General features: G+C 46.5%; 1 protein-coding gene across 1 annotated transcript in view; it reads left to right on the top strand.

Annotated features, from left to right (window-relative positions):
* The window catches only part of auts2a (activator of transcription and developmental regulator AUTS2 a), a 309,547-nt gene that overhangs the window by 195,107 nt on the left and 98,038 nt on the right, over positions 1–16,402 (top strand). Inside the window, exon 4 of the mRNA XM_071524536.1 lies at positions 13,825–13,854. Within this exon, the coding sequence (XP_071380637.1) occupies positions 13,825–13,854 (30 nt within the window). The remainder of the gene's footprint in view (positions 1–13,824; positions 13,855–16,402) is intronic.

The following is a 16,402-nucleotide window of genomic DNA, read 5'->3' on the forward strand; positions in this document are numbered from 1 at the left end:
CATTACCACATTTCTACATGTCTAACCAAACCCATAAACATACAACTCCATAAACATGTATATTTTTTTTGTATGTAAACACATTATAGTGTTGTTATATACAGTAATAATCTGTCAGTGTTTTGTTACTCTCTATGGTTTATTGATATAACACAGTAGTGAGCCAGTTCATGAAAGCTTTTACACTTGCTGTTCTACATACTCTGTGTCTGGTAGCACAGCAAGAGATGCATTTTATGTTTCCAGCAGCAGCAACAGCAGTTTGTTGGAATAAATAGAAGAAGAACTGGGTAGTTAGCATGAGCAGTGATAGCCAGCATGGCTGGACAGAAAGAGAAAACAGCGCCACCTACAGAAACTCAAACTGCATCAACAGAAAATCCAAGGAGAAAGACGTCACAGTACTGGACACACTGTTTGATTGCCAAGAGATCTCTAAAATCCCAAAAAACGATTTTGCAGATTACCACTCATCATAGATCTCTAGCCTTAGGATGTGGGTTTTTAATTGGATATTGATAAACCACTGAAACAGTGGCCCATGCAACAGTTTTTCATGGGATCAAGAGGTAAAGTCAGGTCAGTCACTCCGGGGTAAGAGACTTAACTCCTCTACACCTGTGTGCTAGCAAACTTCATCACAGTGTAAAGCACAAGAGAAAATCATTTTCTACTAATCATGTCTGTCGTTTGTAAAGCAGTATCTGCTTAATTAAATGAAGTCAAAGTTCTACTGTTGTGAAAATGTAACCTTAATTATGAAGGATCACACCATAGCTGCGATTTTTCACACAACTCCCACAGTCCTCTTCCATATTCAGAAAGAATCCTAGTATGCTGCGTATACTAGAACATATCAGTGTGGACAGGAAAAAAATATTTTTTGGAAGTATACAATTGGAAATACATACCCTGTCTGACATTTATACCTTATATTTGGACTTTTGTGTTTTGAAATCATTTTTACCTACCCAGCAGAACCACAAATGCGCGATGGGACGGTACTTGTTTTCTTTGATCTTTTTTCTGTCCATTCCAACTGTTTTGGATGCAGCAAGCTAACGACAGAGCGAGCCCATGTCGGGGCATGTGTGTGGTGCAGGAGGTCTGTGTTGTGAGCTCTCCTCGGCTGGGTTCTGCTCTGCTGTGCTCCCTGCGTTTCCTGCTGACTGACTGATATGGAGCTCTGCTGCCAGGGCTTAAATAGCAGCTGTAAGCGTCCAGCTGCTCCCTGCCACGCTCCACTTCTCCCCAGATGGCTCCGAGACGTTCCAGCAGCCCTCCGGAGGAGCGCTCATGAGGAAAGTGTTATGGAGTGGCTCTCTGAAACACCAGGGAGCCCCCCACCCATACCCTACCCCACCCCCACCCCTTCCTCCTCCAACCCTCGGGCCCCACGCCCAAAATCAGGGGAGGGCTGCCTGTGTAGCCTCGTTGGGCCAACTTGCCAATGGGAGGCAGCGCAGATGGTGGTGTCCGCAGCACGGGCCAGCATGCAGCAGGGCCTGAGGGTGGGAGGGGGGAGGGGGGGTCCTGGAGAGAGCACATGCCACGCCTGGCCCGGGATGCCACTGATATCCCCCAGGAGGAGCTCTCGCCGGCCCTCAGCAGATGACCAGCAGAAGTCTGGCAAGCTCTTCCCAGCTCAGAGATGGTGCGGTGAAATGTTGTTGTTTTTTTTTACCCACATGGGCATCTTTGATAAGTGGGTTGTTTCTCACTTTCAGAGTGCTGCCAACCCAAGAGAGAAAGTGTTGGGTGAAACGAGTGCATTCAAAGTCATTGTAATTTTCCTTGAACGCTTGGTGTTAATATATTACGCCTGCTGTAGTGCTCCAGGGCAACAGTCTCTGACCTTGGCTGTGTGTTAAAGTGATGAATGGTCCATTTCTCAGCTATCAACTTCACACCACTGGAGCAAACCGCAGGGTTCACTTCAACCGTGACATTGCCCACAGAGATAATATCATGTTTAACATACCCTGTACTCACACACTGTTCAAATAATTTTTTGTCTACATTCTAAGGTGGTGGGAATAGTTGAATGAGATGGCTGCTGTGTGACTGGGAAAAAAAAAATTCTGTAAGTTAAACCAAATCCATCACTTTCAGCTTACAGTATTAATTTGCTCCTCGGGGATCAGGTTCTTATCTTAATTCTTCAGTCAATCTGTCTCCCACATGTTTGTACAAGGACAAGTGGGTGATAAAGTCTTGACCTAGCACAAATGTAAATAATCATTTTAGGATTCACTGGTAGTTATGAGTTATGGTAAGTGGCGCGGTTTACAGCCATTTTACACTTTGTTTGTGCATTTAAACTGCACAATTTCAACTCAGATTTTTACCCCCCCCCCCTTCCTTGTTTCCTTCTCTTTTCCTCCACCTTGCTTCTCTCGATCTCCGCTCTCCTTCCTCCCTGTGGCCAGCGAGAGAGAGGGAGAGTGTGCTTTAGGGATGGATGGAGGACCCCTGTTGCTCCCAGCAGGGGGGGAGGCCCTGCTCCATTGCCCCCACTGTTATCCTTGCCGTGACAGGAAACATACATCATCGTGGGGCCCCTAATGCGAAACACATTCCACCACAACTTGATCAAAGCCAAGCTGCCCAGACAACAAAGTGCCCCTTAATGCCATATTTTGACCATATAATTGGAGAGTAATTACGGCTGACAAAACACTCCAGTGCTTTTCTCTCTCTCCCTCTCTCTCTCTGTCTTTGGGCAGTCGGAGAGGCCAGAGCGGGGTTGTCATAAACTATGTGGGATATTGTGTGCTGAGTTGGCTTGAAAGCTCTTGAGTGTAGCTGAGGGGAGGTCAGTTTTTATTGGAGCACATTCACTTATTCAGAAATACCGTAACGGCACGCATGGGTAGCGGTAGCCGGTGGCCTAGAATAACACCGGCGAACCACATGAAGGGGAACCCCTGAACAGCTGACCCTCACCTACTGACAGGATGCCAGACTCCCCAAAACGCTGTTTGCCCCCAACTCTGCCTCTGACAGATCTATCCTGCTCTCCCTTGTTGTCTCTGACAACAGTGTAAAGGATGGAGGTTAGCCGAGTTCCTTCCCATTTTGTCAAGCTCCGCGGGGTCCTAGCCGGCGATCAACTAAGCTGAGATGTTTGAGGAACTGAACCGAACAGGGGTCCCGGCTACCAAGTGTTTAAAACGGGCCGAGAAAGGCCTTGGCAAGGGATGTGGTTGAATATTTCTGTGAGTGTTGGCAGCAGAGGCATACAACGCACAAGTTAGAAATCTTTTCAGCCAAAAAAATCAAAAGACAAATCTTCGACAAAGTCAAAGGAGTGGATTTATTTGATGCAGATGTCGACATTTTGTTGTTTTTGTGTTGAATTGGTTTGTCCTAGATTGCCGGGCTATCATTTTTATCCATGGGTAGCAATGTCTTTCATTCTGAAGTCCACCCCCCCCACCCCCCCTGCTGGGCCAGTCAATATGAACACAAGAGCCTTGGGGGCTGAGCTCTGTGGTATTCTGCTGTATAGCAATCAAAGGGAAAACACAAGAAACACTGGAAAGCATTACAGTTTGGCAAAAGCCAGGAAACCATGTTAGGGAGTCAGAGAGCAGCTCTGAAATGAAATGAAAATAGAAAAGTTGACATAGAATCTTCCACAGCAACCACTCACAGCTTGACCTAATGTTGCAGTACAACTAATGGTTTCAAGGAGCTGAACAAACCGGCAGGAGTTAAGACCTTTAACTCTACATCTCTTAATTGGACTTAAGAGGATCTTTGGCCAACTCTGCTATCCGGGAGCTCTAGTTCATTTGAGCACTAATTGAGCCATGCTTGTAGCCGTTATCCTGTGGCAACCTGTGTGGTATGGTCCTGCATCTTGACACACTGCTCACTAACGGAAAGTGACAGTCAAAACCTGGAATGGTTTTAACACTAAAGAAGGCCAGTGGATTTGGAGAATGTAAGACAAGGCCAACAAGCCTTTTGGAAGTGGAGCTATTTCAATTCTAATAGTCAAAACAGAAGTCAGTTGACTGTAGCTTGGCATTTTTAGTGTTAACAGGATTTTCTGCAACTACTTTGTTTCCCATGTAATTAAGAATATTTTACAGTATGTTCCCATGCTCGGTGTTGACTTCGCCATGTGCTTTTTCACCATGTGATGCCCGATAGCCAGATGATCTTTTGTCTTTTTGGGTCGCACCATGAGTGTACATCACCTATACCTGGGTCCAGGGAGGTCGGGTTGGGTTTTGGTGGGCCGAGGGGGGGGCTGGGTGGTCGGGTCAGAACTGTAACTGTGCTGCCGGTGCTGTGGGAGGTGGGATGTCAGATGGCTGGTCCATGGCTTGCAGCCTGCTATCGTGCTCTTCCACTTAGCATGCTAATTAATCCCAACCAAAGGGCCGTGTCAGTCACCCCATGCTCCGCCAGGGACGCTCCCACTGAGCTCATCCTGCTTTAATTGAGCACGTTTTTCAGGAGCCCGCTGTCCCTGGGATTACATTAGATCCCTCTAATTCACCCAGCCTGCCACCAGCGCGGGCGGAGTGAACGCGGGAGGGAGGGAGAGAGATGAGACGTGGAGCTGGGAAATGTATAAATAAACCAAACAAACAAACAAAAAGCCAGACTGAGTGTTTATTAACACCCCTGGGATGAAAAAGGAGGTGAGTGCAGGAAATCATTAGCGCAGGAGAGTCAAACTAGGCTCGTTTGATCTCGCTGATGGAGGAGCAAATGTAATTTAGCGCGCTGCGAGTAATTTGTTTTAACAGTTAGCATGGGTTCCTTTTAATTTCATTTTGCCTTGCATCAGTCTTTCAAATTAAATATTTTTATTTTGTACAAAGCGGATCTTTGTGAGCCTCGCAGCTCAAAGTCTAGCCCTCAACAACAACTAATGTTTATTCATCTTTGCTTGTTTGCATGTGCGGTAGACAGAATCTTGACAGGAGTACGCAGCGCCGGCTTTTATTTGACTACTTTCTGTATAATGAGGCAACTCTGATGTACGCTGTGACAGCTAGCAAATCATAATAGGAGAATAACAAAGTGTTTTTGTCACTGCAACTCTAATTATTGGGAAGATAGTGCTGAAACGGCTGCATCTGTTTTGGTGTGTCACCTTATGTCTTCGTTCTACTGAAAGTTCTCGACTATGCAAGCTGTTTAATTTTATAAAATCAAGAAAGCAGTTTCCTACTGAAGTAACTCAACAGTTCCCAACCAGTAATATCCACCATCCACTAAATAAATACCATACACACACCCACTAAGTAAACTGTCAAAGTAAATTTGCCAATGACTTCCAACTCTCAAGCCCGACTATAGGAAGTGGCCCTCCTCTTTCACATAACAGTTCACAATTTACTCCCCCGCTATCATGTTACCCCTTTTCCTATTATGCTGCGCCATGTCCCCCAGATTGCCGCGCAGGCTCTTCCCCGCTCGATGCTCTCCACTTAAGTTTATCTAGGCCTGTCAGGGTGTTGTCAGTTAATTGCTGCTATCACCCATGACACAGGAGAGGCCTTCCCCTGCTCCGGGGCCAGCTAGTCTCAGCTCAGGTGAGTGGGGAAGAGAGAGGAGTCTTATCAGGATGAGATGCCTGGGACATTGTTGCTCTGAAGCACCTTATCAGGCCCGAGTTCACATTGCGTGGAGCCTGAGCACCTGCTCTCATTGGCAGCGGAGATGGGAGATGCCCTCCTCTAGTAACAGAGAGGCAGACAGGAACGGGGCGGATCATTTCGGCGACGGGCTGAAGCTGTGGAAACGTGGGCGGCCATCTTGGATACGCGGGACGTGTTCACTCAGACACCTGGTGTTCTGATACCAGACTGCAATGCCCCGTATTTTAAAGAGATATTAGAAATATCTGCTAGTAAATCTGTTCAAAATATGCATGTATCTTGTGTTGTGAGCAATCATAATCGAGTAAGTACATTTTTGTTTATATCATTCAGTGTTCATTCAAAGATGAATAGACAATTTCTTCATAGATTAACCCATCTCTGTTGATATAATACATACAAATATGTCAGTGTTTTATGTAAGCTCTCAAACCTTCCCAAAGGGCTGCATTTCTAGCTGCCATCTCAGGCTGATAAACAACGTGTGCTCTAATGTGAGCGCACTGAGGGAACTCTGTGCTATTGCGTATCTCAGCTGTGTCCCTGGCAGAGACTGCAGGGGTTGTTAGCATTGACAGCACCGGTCTTTATGGATGAGACTTCCAGGCAGATTGTTGGCAGAGCTGGGCAGTTTCTCTCAGACTGGTGTCAGCTGGCTGCGAGCCTCACAGCCTTCTCCTCCTCCTCCACCTCGCTCTCCTTCCCATCACGGCAGACCCAGAGAAAGAGCTTTATGGAGCCCATAATGATACTTGGTGAATGTGCAGCATTGGGGCCATTGTTAACGGCAGCAGCTGCGCAGATAGCCTGGATGATGGAAAATCAGTGGGACCTCATTTTGGTTTGCCAGTATGAATATTAATGGCTCGTTTCCAGGCCATGGCTAATGATGAGGAAAATTCCCTAATAAAAACTTGATGTGATGGGCAACGACCCACGGGGTCACCGGAGACAGTCAAAGTTAATAGTGTGCCGTCAGGTGTGAGGAGTTAAGTGATTAGAGGCACAGAACCTAATCCTGATGTTTTTCCCCCCCTCAGTTATGAGTCAGTGTGGAGGGAGAGCTGGGAGGTGAGGTGAGGGGAGTGGATGAGGTTTATATCCCTTGACAACAGAGGGTTGGAGCCCGTTGTCAAGCACACATCCAACTACATGCAAACCATGCATGGCACAAGTCTTACTGGAGGTGGGAGACAGAGCTTATTTTATACATAAGGAGGAAATTGCTACATTTGTTAAATTCCCTCAAGGTTATATGGTGGACTGTTTCCACATGAACAGAATGGCACCATTGTGTGTAGAATAATATTATCACATTTCACTGGTTTTAATAGGTTAGCATCTCGGGGGTGAGTACAAGGCAAAATGTCTTTTCCATAGGCTTGAAATGATTTCTGCTTCCATCTTCTACAGTAAGCTGTGCAGAATTCTCTGGTCATAACATTTGCCCATTTCCCTCGCAGCTCTTGTTCAGAAACGTAGTTTGTCTTTACAGTGTTCAGTGCATTCTGCTGCTCGAGGAGCATTCCACACACAGTACAGAATTGATTATTTGTATGGCTGGATTGCTGTAATGAAGATGCCAAATCGCATCAATTCCAATGTCTGGCATGTGGGGTAATTAAAATGGCACCAAGTGGACCTGCCTCGGGGGAGTCGCCATAATGGTGCAAACAATGCAATTTGATGTATGTAATTATCTCAAAATCCTTCCATTAATCTTTGATTAATCCAGCATCTGCTTTGTGCCTCAGTCCCCCTTTGGCTTATGGAAACAGAGTGCAGAACTGGGGTGAGGTGAGGTGTGTGTTTGTGGGTGTATGTGCAATCGCCCACACTTGTGTGCTGCAGCTGTGTCTTGTGCTTTTCCATTTCTATCAGATAACCAGTAAATGCTTCCCACCTCCAGGCGCCCTGGAGCCTCGCCTGTAGCTGGGAGAACCACGTTGAGATGCTTCTCGAATCAGAGATATTGAACTTGGTGCTTGTGTAACAAATGGATTTTTAAGAAAGCAAAGTGCTGCACCTTTCTTTTCCTCCTCCCCCAGCCCCTGTCAGGTGTGTATGTGTGTGTATGTGTTGGGTGGGTGGGGCTGATCAACAGAGAGCTTTGTCCTGCGGCAACATCTGTTTGTGCCAAGCACCAGTTCAGGATTACACTGGCACATGTGTCAAGGAAGGTAGCTTCACTGATGGGTTACATTAAATGTCTTCGTCCACTCATACATAAAGTAACATACACATACACCTCCCATCTACCCTCTGAGCATATCTTTTTATCCCAGGCACCCAAAAGTGCGTGCATGTGTGTGTCTATCAAACAGTATTCTTTTCCACTTCTGAGCTCACGCCTCAGAATGGAGTCCCTTTACAGACATTACTGAGCCAGCTCTCTAATTTGATGTTATTGGTGTTGTTATAATGTAAACCATTAGAGATTTAACAGTATGGAAATAATAATAAAAAGAGTCAGGTCTAGAAAGTTCTCCCTCTCAAATATTCTTTCAATAAGTCTGGGCAGAGTCCAATGAAATAAAACATTAAAAGAATGCACTCCAGAGTATTGAAACCAGAGGTCATAGACTATAAAGTTCTTATTATTTTATGGAAGGCTTCGTTTTCTGCCCTTCTCCCCCCATCCCTCCTCGAGCTCCGCTATCCCGGTGACTGGAATCCAGAGTTTGCGGTCAAATTGAATGTCGTCTGGATAAAGTTTTACATTTGAAGGGAAATTGCATTCAGATGTTGGCCTGCTGCATTTGGCCCATGCTGGTCATGTGGATCAGGCCCGGTTATATTAGTCCAGACAGAAGTCTGGTCCTCCCTGACGGGACATACTTGGCTGCTGAAATAGGCATTTGCCTTATGTCACTATATAGACTGTCTCAAGTTTTTTTTTTCCCCAACCATACTTTTATACGACAGTTCGACATCAAGCAGATGCTGTGGAAATTAGATGTTCGATGTCATCGCCACAGAAACCCTGCTTATTTTAATGATCTGTCCCAGTCGGACATGTCATGTTGAATTTCCTCCCACTCGCTGAACTTTTAGGTGTTTTTGCAAAGCTGTCTTTTAAAGATACCTTCTTTGTGAAATATGATGTTTTTTCTGGACTTATAATTGAATTAAAGTAAACTCAGAGGTTGTTTGAGGTTGACTCCAATGTGAACCCACTTATGCTCAGTGTATGTTTGGTCCTCTTCATTTAGGCTCGGTATGAATCTAGTTGAGTCAGCCTGTAGCAGCAGTTGACCCTGTCTTAGGAGAAGGGGGCTTATAACAGGAGGAGGTCTTAATCCGGGGCAGATCATCATTAATACCATAATTCGCAGTGGGGGACAGCGCTGCGTGAAGCAGGTGATTGAGCTTAGCAGTCATGTTGATGTTTCTGGCACCGCTCGTCGCACTGGAGCACATCCGATCAGCAAAATGGACGGCCCGCATTCACGCTGCCAACAATTGTTGAGACAAAATAAAACATCCCTTTTATTTTATTCCCATTTTTATCTCTGCAAAAGTCACAATCTGATGTACAGATCTTGCCATCAGTTTCTTTTTCTCTCTCTGTTTTGTAAGAAACTAATTTGTGAGCGTATTGTGACGGAGCCTGCTGCTCCGGCTCTGTGTGCCAGACAGGTGCTGTGTAGCAAACCCCGAGCTCATCAGTCTCCTCCTGCCCGGGTCTATTTGTTGTTCCTCAATTCACAGTGGCGGGACTGGCAGACTGCGTAATGTGTGGGTGGGAGAGAGAGAGAGAGAGGGAGAGATAGGAGAGGGGGAGGGGGGTGTGGGGGATTTGAGAATGAGTATGGCACACTTCCCCATCTCGCCATCATGGTCTTCCTCCATTCCCCATGAATAACGCGGCACAGCCCCGGCCCAGCGGCAGGCCCGGCACGCCGCCATATCGAGCCGCGGTGCAGAGGGAGGCGCGCAGCTTGGCGAGCCTGGGCTGAGCCGCATCCGAGCCCCCCGCGCAAACCCCCCCCCCTCCCTCCCCCGGCCCACCCCCAACCTGCGGAGAGGAGCGCTGGGCTCCAAGATGGCAATCAAGGCTTGATTTGCCAACACATTTCCAATGATTAAAATGTAATTAGCACAAGCGAGCACCTCCTCCCCAGCTAATTTCCACGCACGCTGTGACAGGCAGGCGGTCGGCGGCGCCCAGGCCCCAGCAGCAGATGGAGGAGGATGCAGCGGGAGGGGAGAAAACCATTTTGCCATGTGACTGTTTGCATCAGAAAACCATCAGGACGTGCAGCTATATCCGGAAGGAGGGGGGGGGGGAGTGAGGAGCCCTCGACGACAGCACATCAAATTGGCACCGTCAGAGCTGACCCTGGCAATGGCTGCCATCCTTCATGCTGTCTCTCCAGCTTCGAGGCGTGCAGGCAGCTTGGACCCCCTTCCTGGGCTTTAACCCCTTCAGCCGTCCTGCAGAACAACCTGGCTCCGGCTGATAAACAGCCATCGTCCTCCTCCGGTGCGACGGGGCCCTTTAATGAAGCCCATATCAGCCGTAATTAATTCTGGGGTCATGGATAGCGACCAGCATAACCTGAGGCTAATGTCACTCATGGGGACGGCGATACGCATCCACCGCCGCTCCAGACTTAAGAAGCTGGCATTTGAAAGAATATTAGATCAGAGGCAACTTGTAACATTGGAGACGGGGGATTGGAAATTATAATAAGCCCGTTAAACCCACCCTGTTTGCCTTCAGAATTATCGTTTATGCATGCCATTTTTTTCTTGATTGACTTAACATCTGTTAGTATTTGTGGAGCAGTGGATTTCCAGAACTGCAGAGTTAGGTTATGTTGGAAAAGGGAACATGGCATACTTGTCTTGCACGCATCCTTGTGTGATGTGGTTACCTCTTTAGCACAAACATTTTTCTGCGGGTAGCTTTGGCAGGAGCTATTGGTGAACCCTGCTGCTACAGACGATAGCATAGCTGCATCATTTAGCATTCGGCCCATGGCTCCTTATGTTCCCCATCTATTGGGCCAATATTGCTCTCAGCTGGAGAGGATTTAGGACAAGAATAATTTACTCCTACTTTCAGACCAATATAAACAAAAGCCTCGATGCTTGGACAGAGCGTAGGGAAATTTGTAAGAGCACTCAGCCAAAAGGGAGGCCCGGGTGAGAGCAGCGGGGCAATCAGAAGTGCTCCGGATACAGGCCAACATCAACAGCTCTTAGAGCTGAGGCTAATGTTTGACATTCCTGTGTTACTTAAGCTAAACACTGGGGTCTAGCTGTACAGTATAATGCTGGGCCTGTGTAAATAGCAGTGGGCCTGGGTAGAGTATCACTTTTCTTTGTCAGCCCCCTCCCAGGACTAATGGTTTCCTTATTCTACATGACTGCTGCTTTAAATAAGACCCATTTCCTACCTCAGCCTGTCAGAGAGCTGACTTCCCTGATCTCAATGGCACCATTGTTGTTGTTTTTTTTTTCTCTCTTAAATATTAATATGTTCATTTTTGTCAGTCGTTTCAAACTTCTGACACATTTCTTTTCATTAGACATAGCCTCCAAGGGTTGGGTATAAAGTATTTTTGACATTACAGTTACCCATAGCTCTGTAGGTCTATTCATACTCACCCAGCACTAGCTATTCATATTACCCATGATCATAGCAATAAGTGAATTTCTGAGCTCATGCTCACCTCATAAAACAATAACATACCCTAGTTATTAATGATTAGGCCTACCAATCATACATAGCACTTCCAACCTCCAAGTGCAAAACCAAGGCCAAGGCTTTCTGGCTTGACAGTATCCAGCTTTCCCTCTCTGCCTCTGTTTCTAATGTACGAGTCAGTAAATAGAAAGTACAAGGAGAGAACATTCCAGATTTGCAATGATTCTTCTTCCCCGCCTCAGGTTGCTTTATGCATGAGGCTGAGCATTAGTTCACTATGATCACTTATCAGTGAGTGACAGCTCTGACTTGTTTGTATGCCTGAGATGTGTTTTTATCTTTTTAGCGTTATCATTATTTGTTGCCTTTTGCTCCGTGTTCGAGCAGCGGGTGCGAGGGAGCTTTGGCGTGTGCGCTGTAAGGACGTTCAAATTGCCTGCCCTTGCCTGTCAGGCTTGATCTCGGGATTTTTTACTTTGCTCATTATAAAGGTATTTCCATTTTATTAAGTTTTCCCTTTTTTCCACCCTTTGTAGCTCTGGGAAATTTGCATACCTCTATTCTCAGAGAAAAAAAAGTAATGACAGCAATTTCTTTTCTTTTCTCTCCCCCACTAGCCGTGTGAGTGCTTCGTTTAGTGGCACCTGCGAAAGCGACAGGCGCAGGGATGAGAAGTGAAAGAGAGCAGTTGATTAAATCATCATCAAGTCGCAGCGCAGAAAGTCAATTCTGCTCGCCGTCTACAATGATATCCTTTTATCTTAAAGTAATGAGCTATGGCACTTTTGCATCGGGTAATACGATGAGTTCCATTAGCATGTTCCATTTGCTTCACAAGCAAGGGCAAGTCATTCCAGCCGGCTTCTATCTTGGCAATCAAAGCAATTGGCTGCACAGTCAGGGAACAGGGAAGAGGCGGGAGAGAAAAAAAATGGAACAAGAGAAAGAAAGGCTGGTAGTGTTTTTTATGGATCACAACACAGTGGAAGAAACTAAAATGTCGACCATTATTTGAACCCCTTGCATGCCTGCGTTCCTGTGTGTGTCGTGTGCACAGGCAGAGAAGCAGCTAATGAGTGCTTGGTCGCATTACTCTTGTCACAGTCTGAGGGGCCTGAATACATGGAAGCAGTTGAGACGGCTAATACAGCTCATCAGATCCTGTCTGCTGCTGCATTAGTCCTGTGTGGGAGGCTGCAAGAGAGAGTGATACATGGGCAGACAAGCCTATTTATCCACATGCTGGAATAAATGTGCATAAATGTACACAGTGTGCAGCTTTTGTATTACACCGACAGTCACGTGTAATCAGAATCTGCACTCTTCTTCCATTACCCTTATTTATTCTTCCAGCTGACAGTCTATATATGGCTGCTGGCTCTGTGCACACTGTATTAAACCAGGGGTGGAACGTTGGGGGTGGGGGAGAGAGAGAGAGTGAGAGAGAGAGAGAGCGGGGGAGCGTATGAGGAGTGTTTGCCCAGTGCGTTTATTGCCTCTGCATAATTTATGAGCTGCTGGAGCTGACCATCATGGCAGTGTGCCGCGGGCGGCCCCTGGGGCCGTGTGGGACAGGCCTGTAAATTGGATGCTGTGCTCCTGCTGAGCTCGCAAGGCCCCTCTTTACCGTCCAGCCCGAGGAACAGACCAGCCACGAGCCCAGCCTGCTTCCTTTGAGCTCTGCAGGGCCCCGGATCAGCAAAAACCAAGAAATAGAAACGAAAGAGAGCGAGAGGGAAAAAAAAAAAGAGTCTGGGGCCTGCTGTCGCCCACTCCCAGGGCTGTCAATCACTTCACACTGGCAGAAAGCTCAACCCCCTCCCTGCTTTAATCGACACCGCCACCACCACCCCACCCCACCCCACCACCCCAACCCACACACACACACACACACACACACCCTGCACCAACCCCTGCCCATATTCCCCCCCAGTGCCTTCTTCATTACCGACTCCAATGCTTCTCCGCACCTCAGCCATATGCACAACTTCGAGGGCCGCCAGTCACCCAGCATCACACTAATTAGTTGATAAAGAATTAAGTGGACCTTGAAATTGAAATTGGAAAGAAAAAATGAAATCCAACCACTTTTTTCCTCCCTCCGTCACAAAGTTCCCTTCCTCTTCTTGTCATTTCTCCATCCTCAGCCTCAAGCAGGGGAGCACACATCATGGAATTATAATCCTAGTGGCGGTTAGTGTTTTGAGATTCCAGCTCCTGCTGAATTTTCACATAGTTTTCAATGTTAACAAGGGCACGGCTGCTTATGTACAATTTGCTCTCGCCTTTGTTTCACATTTCACTGCTTGTTTCAGCTAATGAAGTGATCTGATGACATTGAGGCGCTGAATATGAAGGCAAAACTAATCTGTGTTCAGTTCCCTATTAAAGAGCTGATAAGATTTGTCATTTGAAAAGGTAAATTAGATTATGACGCTCGCATGCATGGGAATCAAATCCAATCCACAGAAGGGACAGTTATACAACGCGGCTGTGGTCAGATGATTCCTGATTTTAACCATGACTCTCTCTCCTCTCTTGCAGTGTGACAGCGAGAGTGACCAAGAAGACAAGGTAAGACTCTATCATTTAGTTTCCTCCTATACTGTTAACCATGCACTTGAGAAAAAGTGGATCCTTTCCAAGTATCTCTTATCAGCGTGGTTTCAATAAGATTCAAATATTAGACTTTCTTTAAGAGTGCAAATTTAATGTAATTAGAATTAAACATCCTGTTAATAACTATGAGAAAGCCTTAATTAGCTGCGCATTAATTATAAATGACTTAATGATGTGCAAAATCTAAATCGAACTGTTCTGGCTTTTTAGGATTGAGATTACATTTAAATGAGACTGCTATGGCAGCAAGGACTGGGGTATAGGCTTTCTCTGGTTAAAGCCCAACAGTGGCGTATCTACAGTATGGAGTAACACATATATGCCACAAAGCTGTGGATACCTCAGAACTAACTTGAACACCTTTGTTTTTGTACTTTGTTCTGATATGATTACATCTGAATTTTACCCTACTTCATCATCACCTCATTTCTGGTACACTCTTATACTAATTATAAACAACACAACCCTCTATAATTAAGTTCTTTATTGCTTATTTCTACTCCTATAATCTCCTGTGTCTATGAAACATCAACAATACCTCCTACTGTCATGAGCCGTGGCATCTCAGTGTGGCACAACACCATCCTTTACTTGTAGGTATTCACATGGTTTCAGCGTGCTCACAGCGGCCATATTACCCAATGACTTCTAACTAGAGATCTAGATCCACTCTAATGATTTAGTAATGCCATTTGCTTGTGGTGTTTAGACTGTGCAGCAAATTGAGTCATTACTCAGTGTTGTCGATTTAAATTGCTCCTGTCTCGGTGGCAATTCCTTTTTGTTTCAGGGAGAGAGAGAGAGCATGGTAAGCTGTAATCCCCCCAGCGACTGTATTAATTCACCCTGGCTCACGTTACGCTCCTGATGAACAGCGCCGGCTACACCTTCCTGTCATTGATTAATTGTGTGTTAAAGTAACAGAGGAGTGAATTAGTAAATAGGGGACCCCTATGACAGGGGCTGACTCGCGCGTTCTTCCTCGGTGTTAGGGAGTAATTGGAGCTTCCGCTCAACACTGTTAACCCCCCCCACCCCCCACCCCCAGTCCCAGTCACCTCTGCCACTATCTGTTCCTGCCAGGCGCCAGGCACGCTACGCCCACTGCCACCGTTGTCATTTGCATTCTGCGGATGATGCGGTCTACTTTACAACACCACAGCAGAGAAGGAGGCGGGAGAGCAGAGTCGTTTTAACGGGTCAAATGTATTCAGATGAGGACAAACGTGGCTTATTTAGTTTCCCTTCAAAAGCAGGAAATGGAAAAAGTGTTCCCGGGAGAAATCACGTTCTGCCTGGTGTAGAAGGCCTCTGCCGTGTCGACGGGAGCTGCCAGGCTCTGATAAGAGACAGCTATTCGCATCTCGGGTTGTTATGTGTGCAGTCTGTGCCTGTGCGTGTGTGTGTGTGTGTGTGTGTGTCAGAAAGACAGCCAATGCTGTCAGAGCGGTTGCTCATTACAAAGTGACCTGTAGGATGGGCCCTCTTCAACATGACATGTTAATGGCATGCTGGGAGACAGGCAGGAGGCAGGCCCACTGCAGCCACTAGTCACATCACACCAGTATTATTAGCTCTATCTGTGTTGTCATTAGCATCTCTGCTAAGGCCCCATTACCAATGTTCTTCCCTTCTCTCCGCCAGCATCCAGCAGTCCTATCAGAGCTCAGATAATAAGAGGGACAATGTGTATACTTGTGCTTCTTTAAAGGGCTGCACTATATTAACATATGGCTCTAGTAAAGAAATACTATGCGTATGTTGAATATTTAATAATTGAATGTAGTTGATCGAATCATGGAGTGTGTGAGTGATTGCGTGATTATGTCTGCTCCTTGACTTCACCAGTATCCACAGAAACTGCAGTTCTGTATTTTTTGTGACACTGTATAATGGCTCATCTCGTTCTCATTATCTCGCATGTGTTGAATGGGATGGTTCGCCTTCTTTTCATCCTGCACTTGGTGCTAGCTCCAGGGACCATGTGGTCTCTAAATTGGCAGCGGGATGCGAGCGAAAAACACCAGCTGAGGGGCCAAAAGCCTCTTCTCAAAGCTTTGGCTGGCCACCATGTCCAGTTCTGTCTGTGGCTATCACATAGCTTGGCCCCAGTTCCACTGCTGAAAAGCAGACAGTCAGCGAATTGTGTCATTGCACTCTTCCTCCCCTCTCTGTCCCTTGGTGGAGGACCCAGGCAGGATCAGGTGGTTCTTTTTATTAGGGGTAGGTAGGACTGGCCTGTTCATTTGGAGCAGCTTGAGTCCAATTGTGACGCTCCCTATTACTGGCAGGAATGAACATAGGGAAGGGCTCCATAGCCTAAGGTGCCTTTCATGTGCATCCGCCAAAGCCCCAACAACATTGCCCCACTTCATGGTGTAGTTAACGCCAACAGGTTTTCCACCATCTGAGACCGTTTAGGGGGGCTGATGAGGGTAAAGTGAATGTGAAATGGCTGCAGTCTTTTACCGTTAATGTGCACATGTTTATGTATGGGCTTGTA

The sequence above is a fragment of the Centroberyx affinis genome, unplaced genomic scaffold (genome assembly GCF_046629955.1).
Source record: "Centroberyx affinis isolate AG114_WGS23_722 - 3 ecotype Tasmania unplaced genomic scaffold, CSIRO-AGI_Caff_v1 ptg001199l_1, whole genome shotgun sequence".
NCBI lineage: Eukaryota > Metazoa > Chordata > Actinopteri > Beryciformes > Berycidae > Centroberyx > Centroberyx affinis.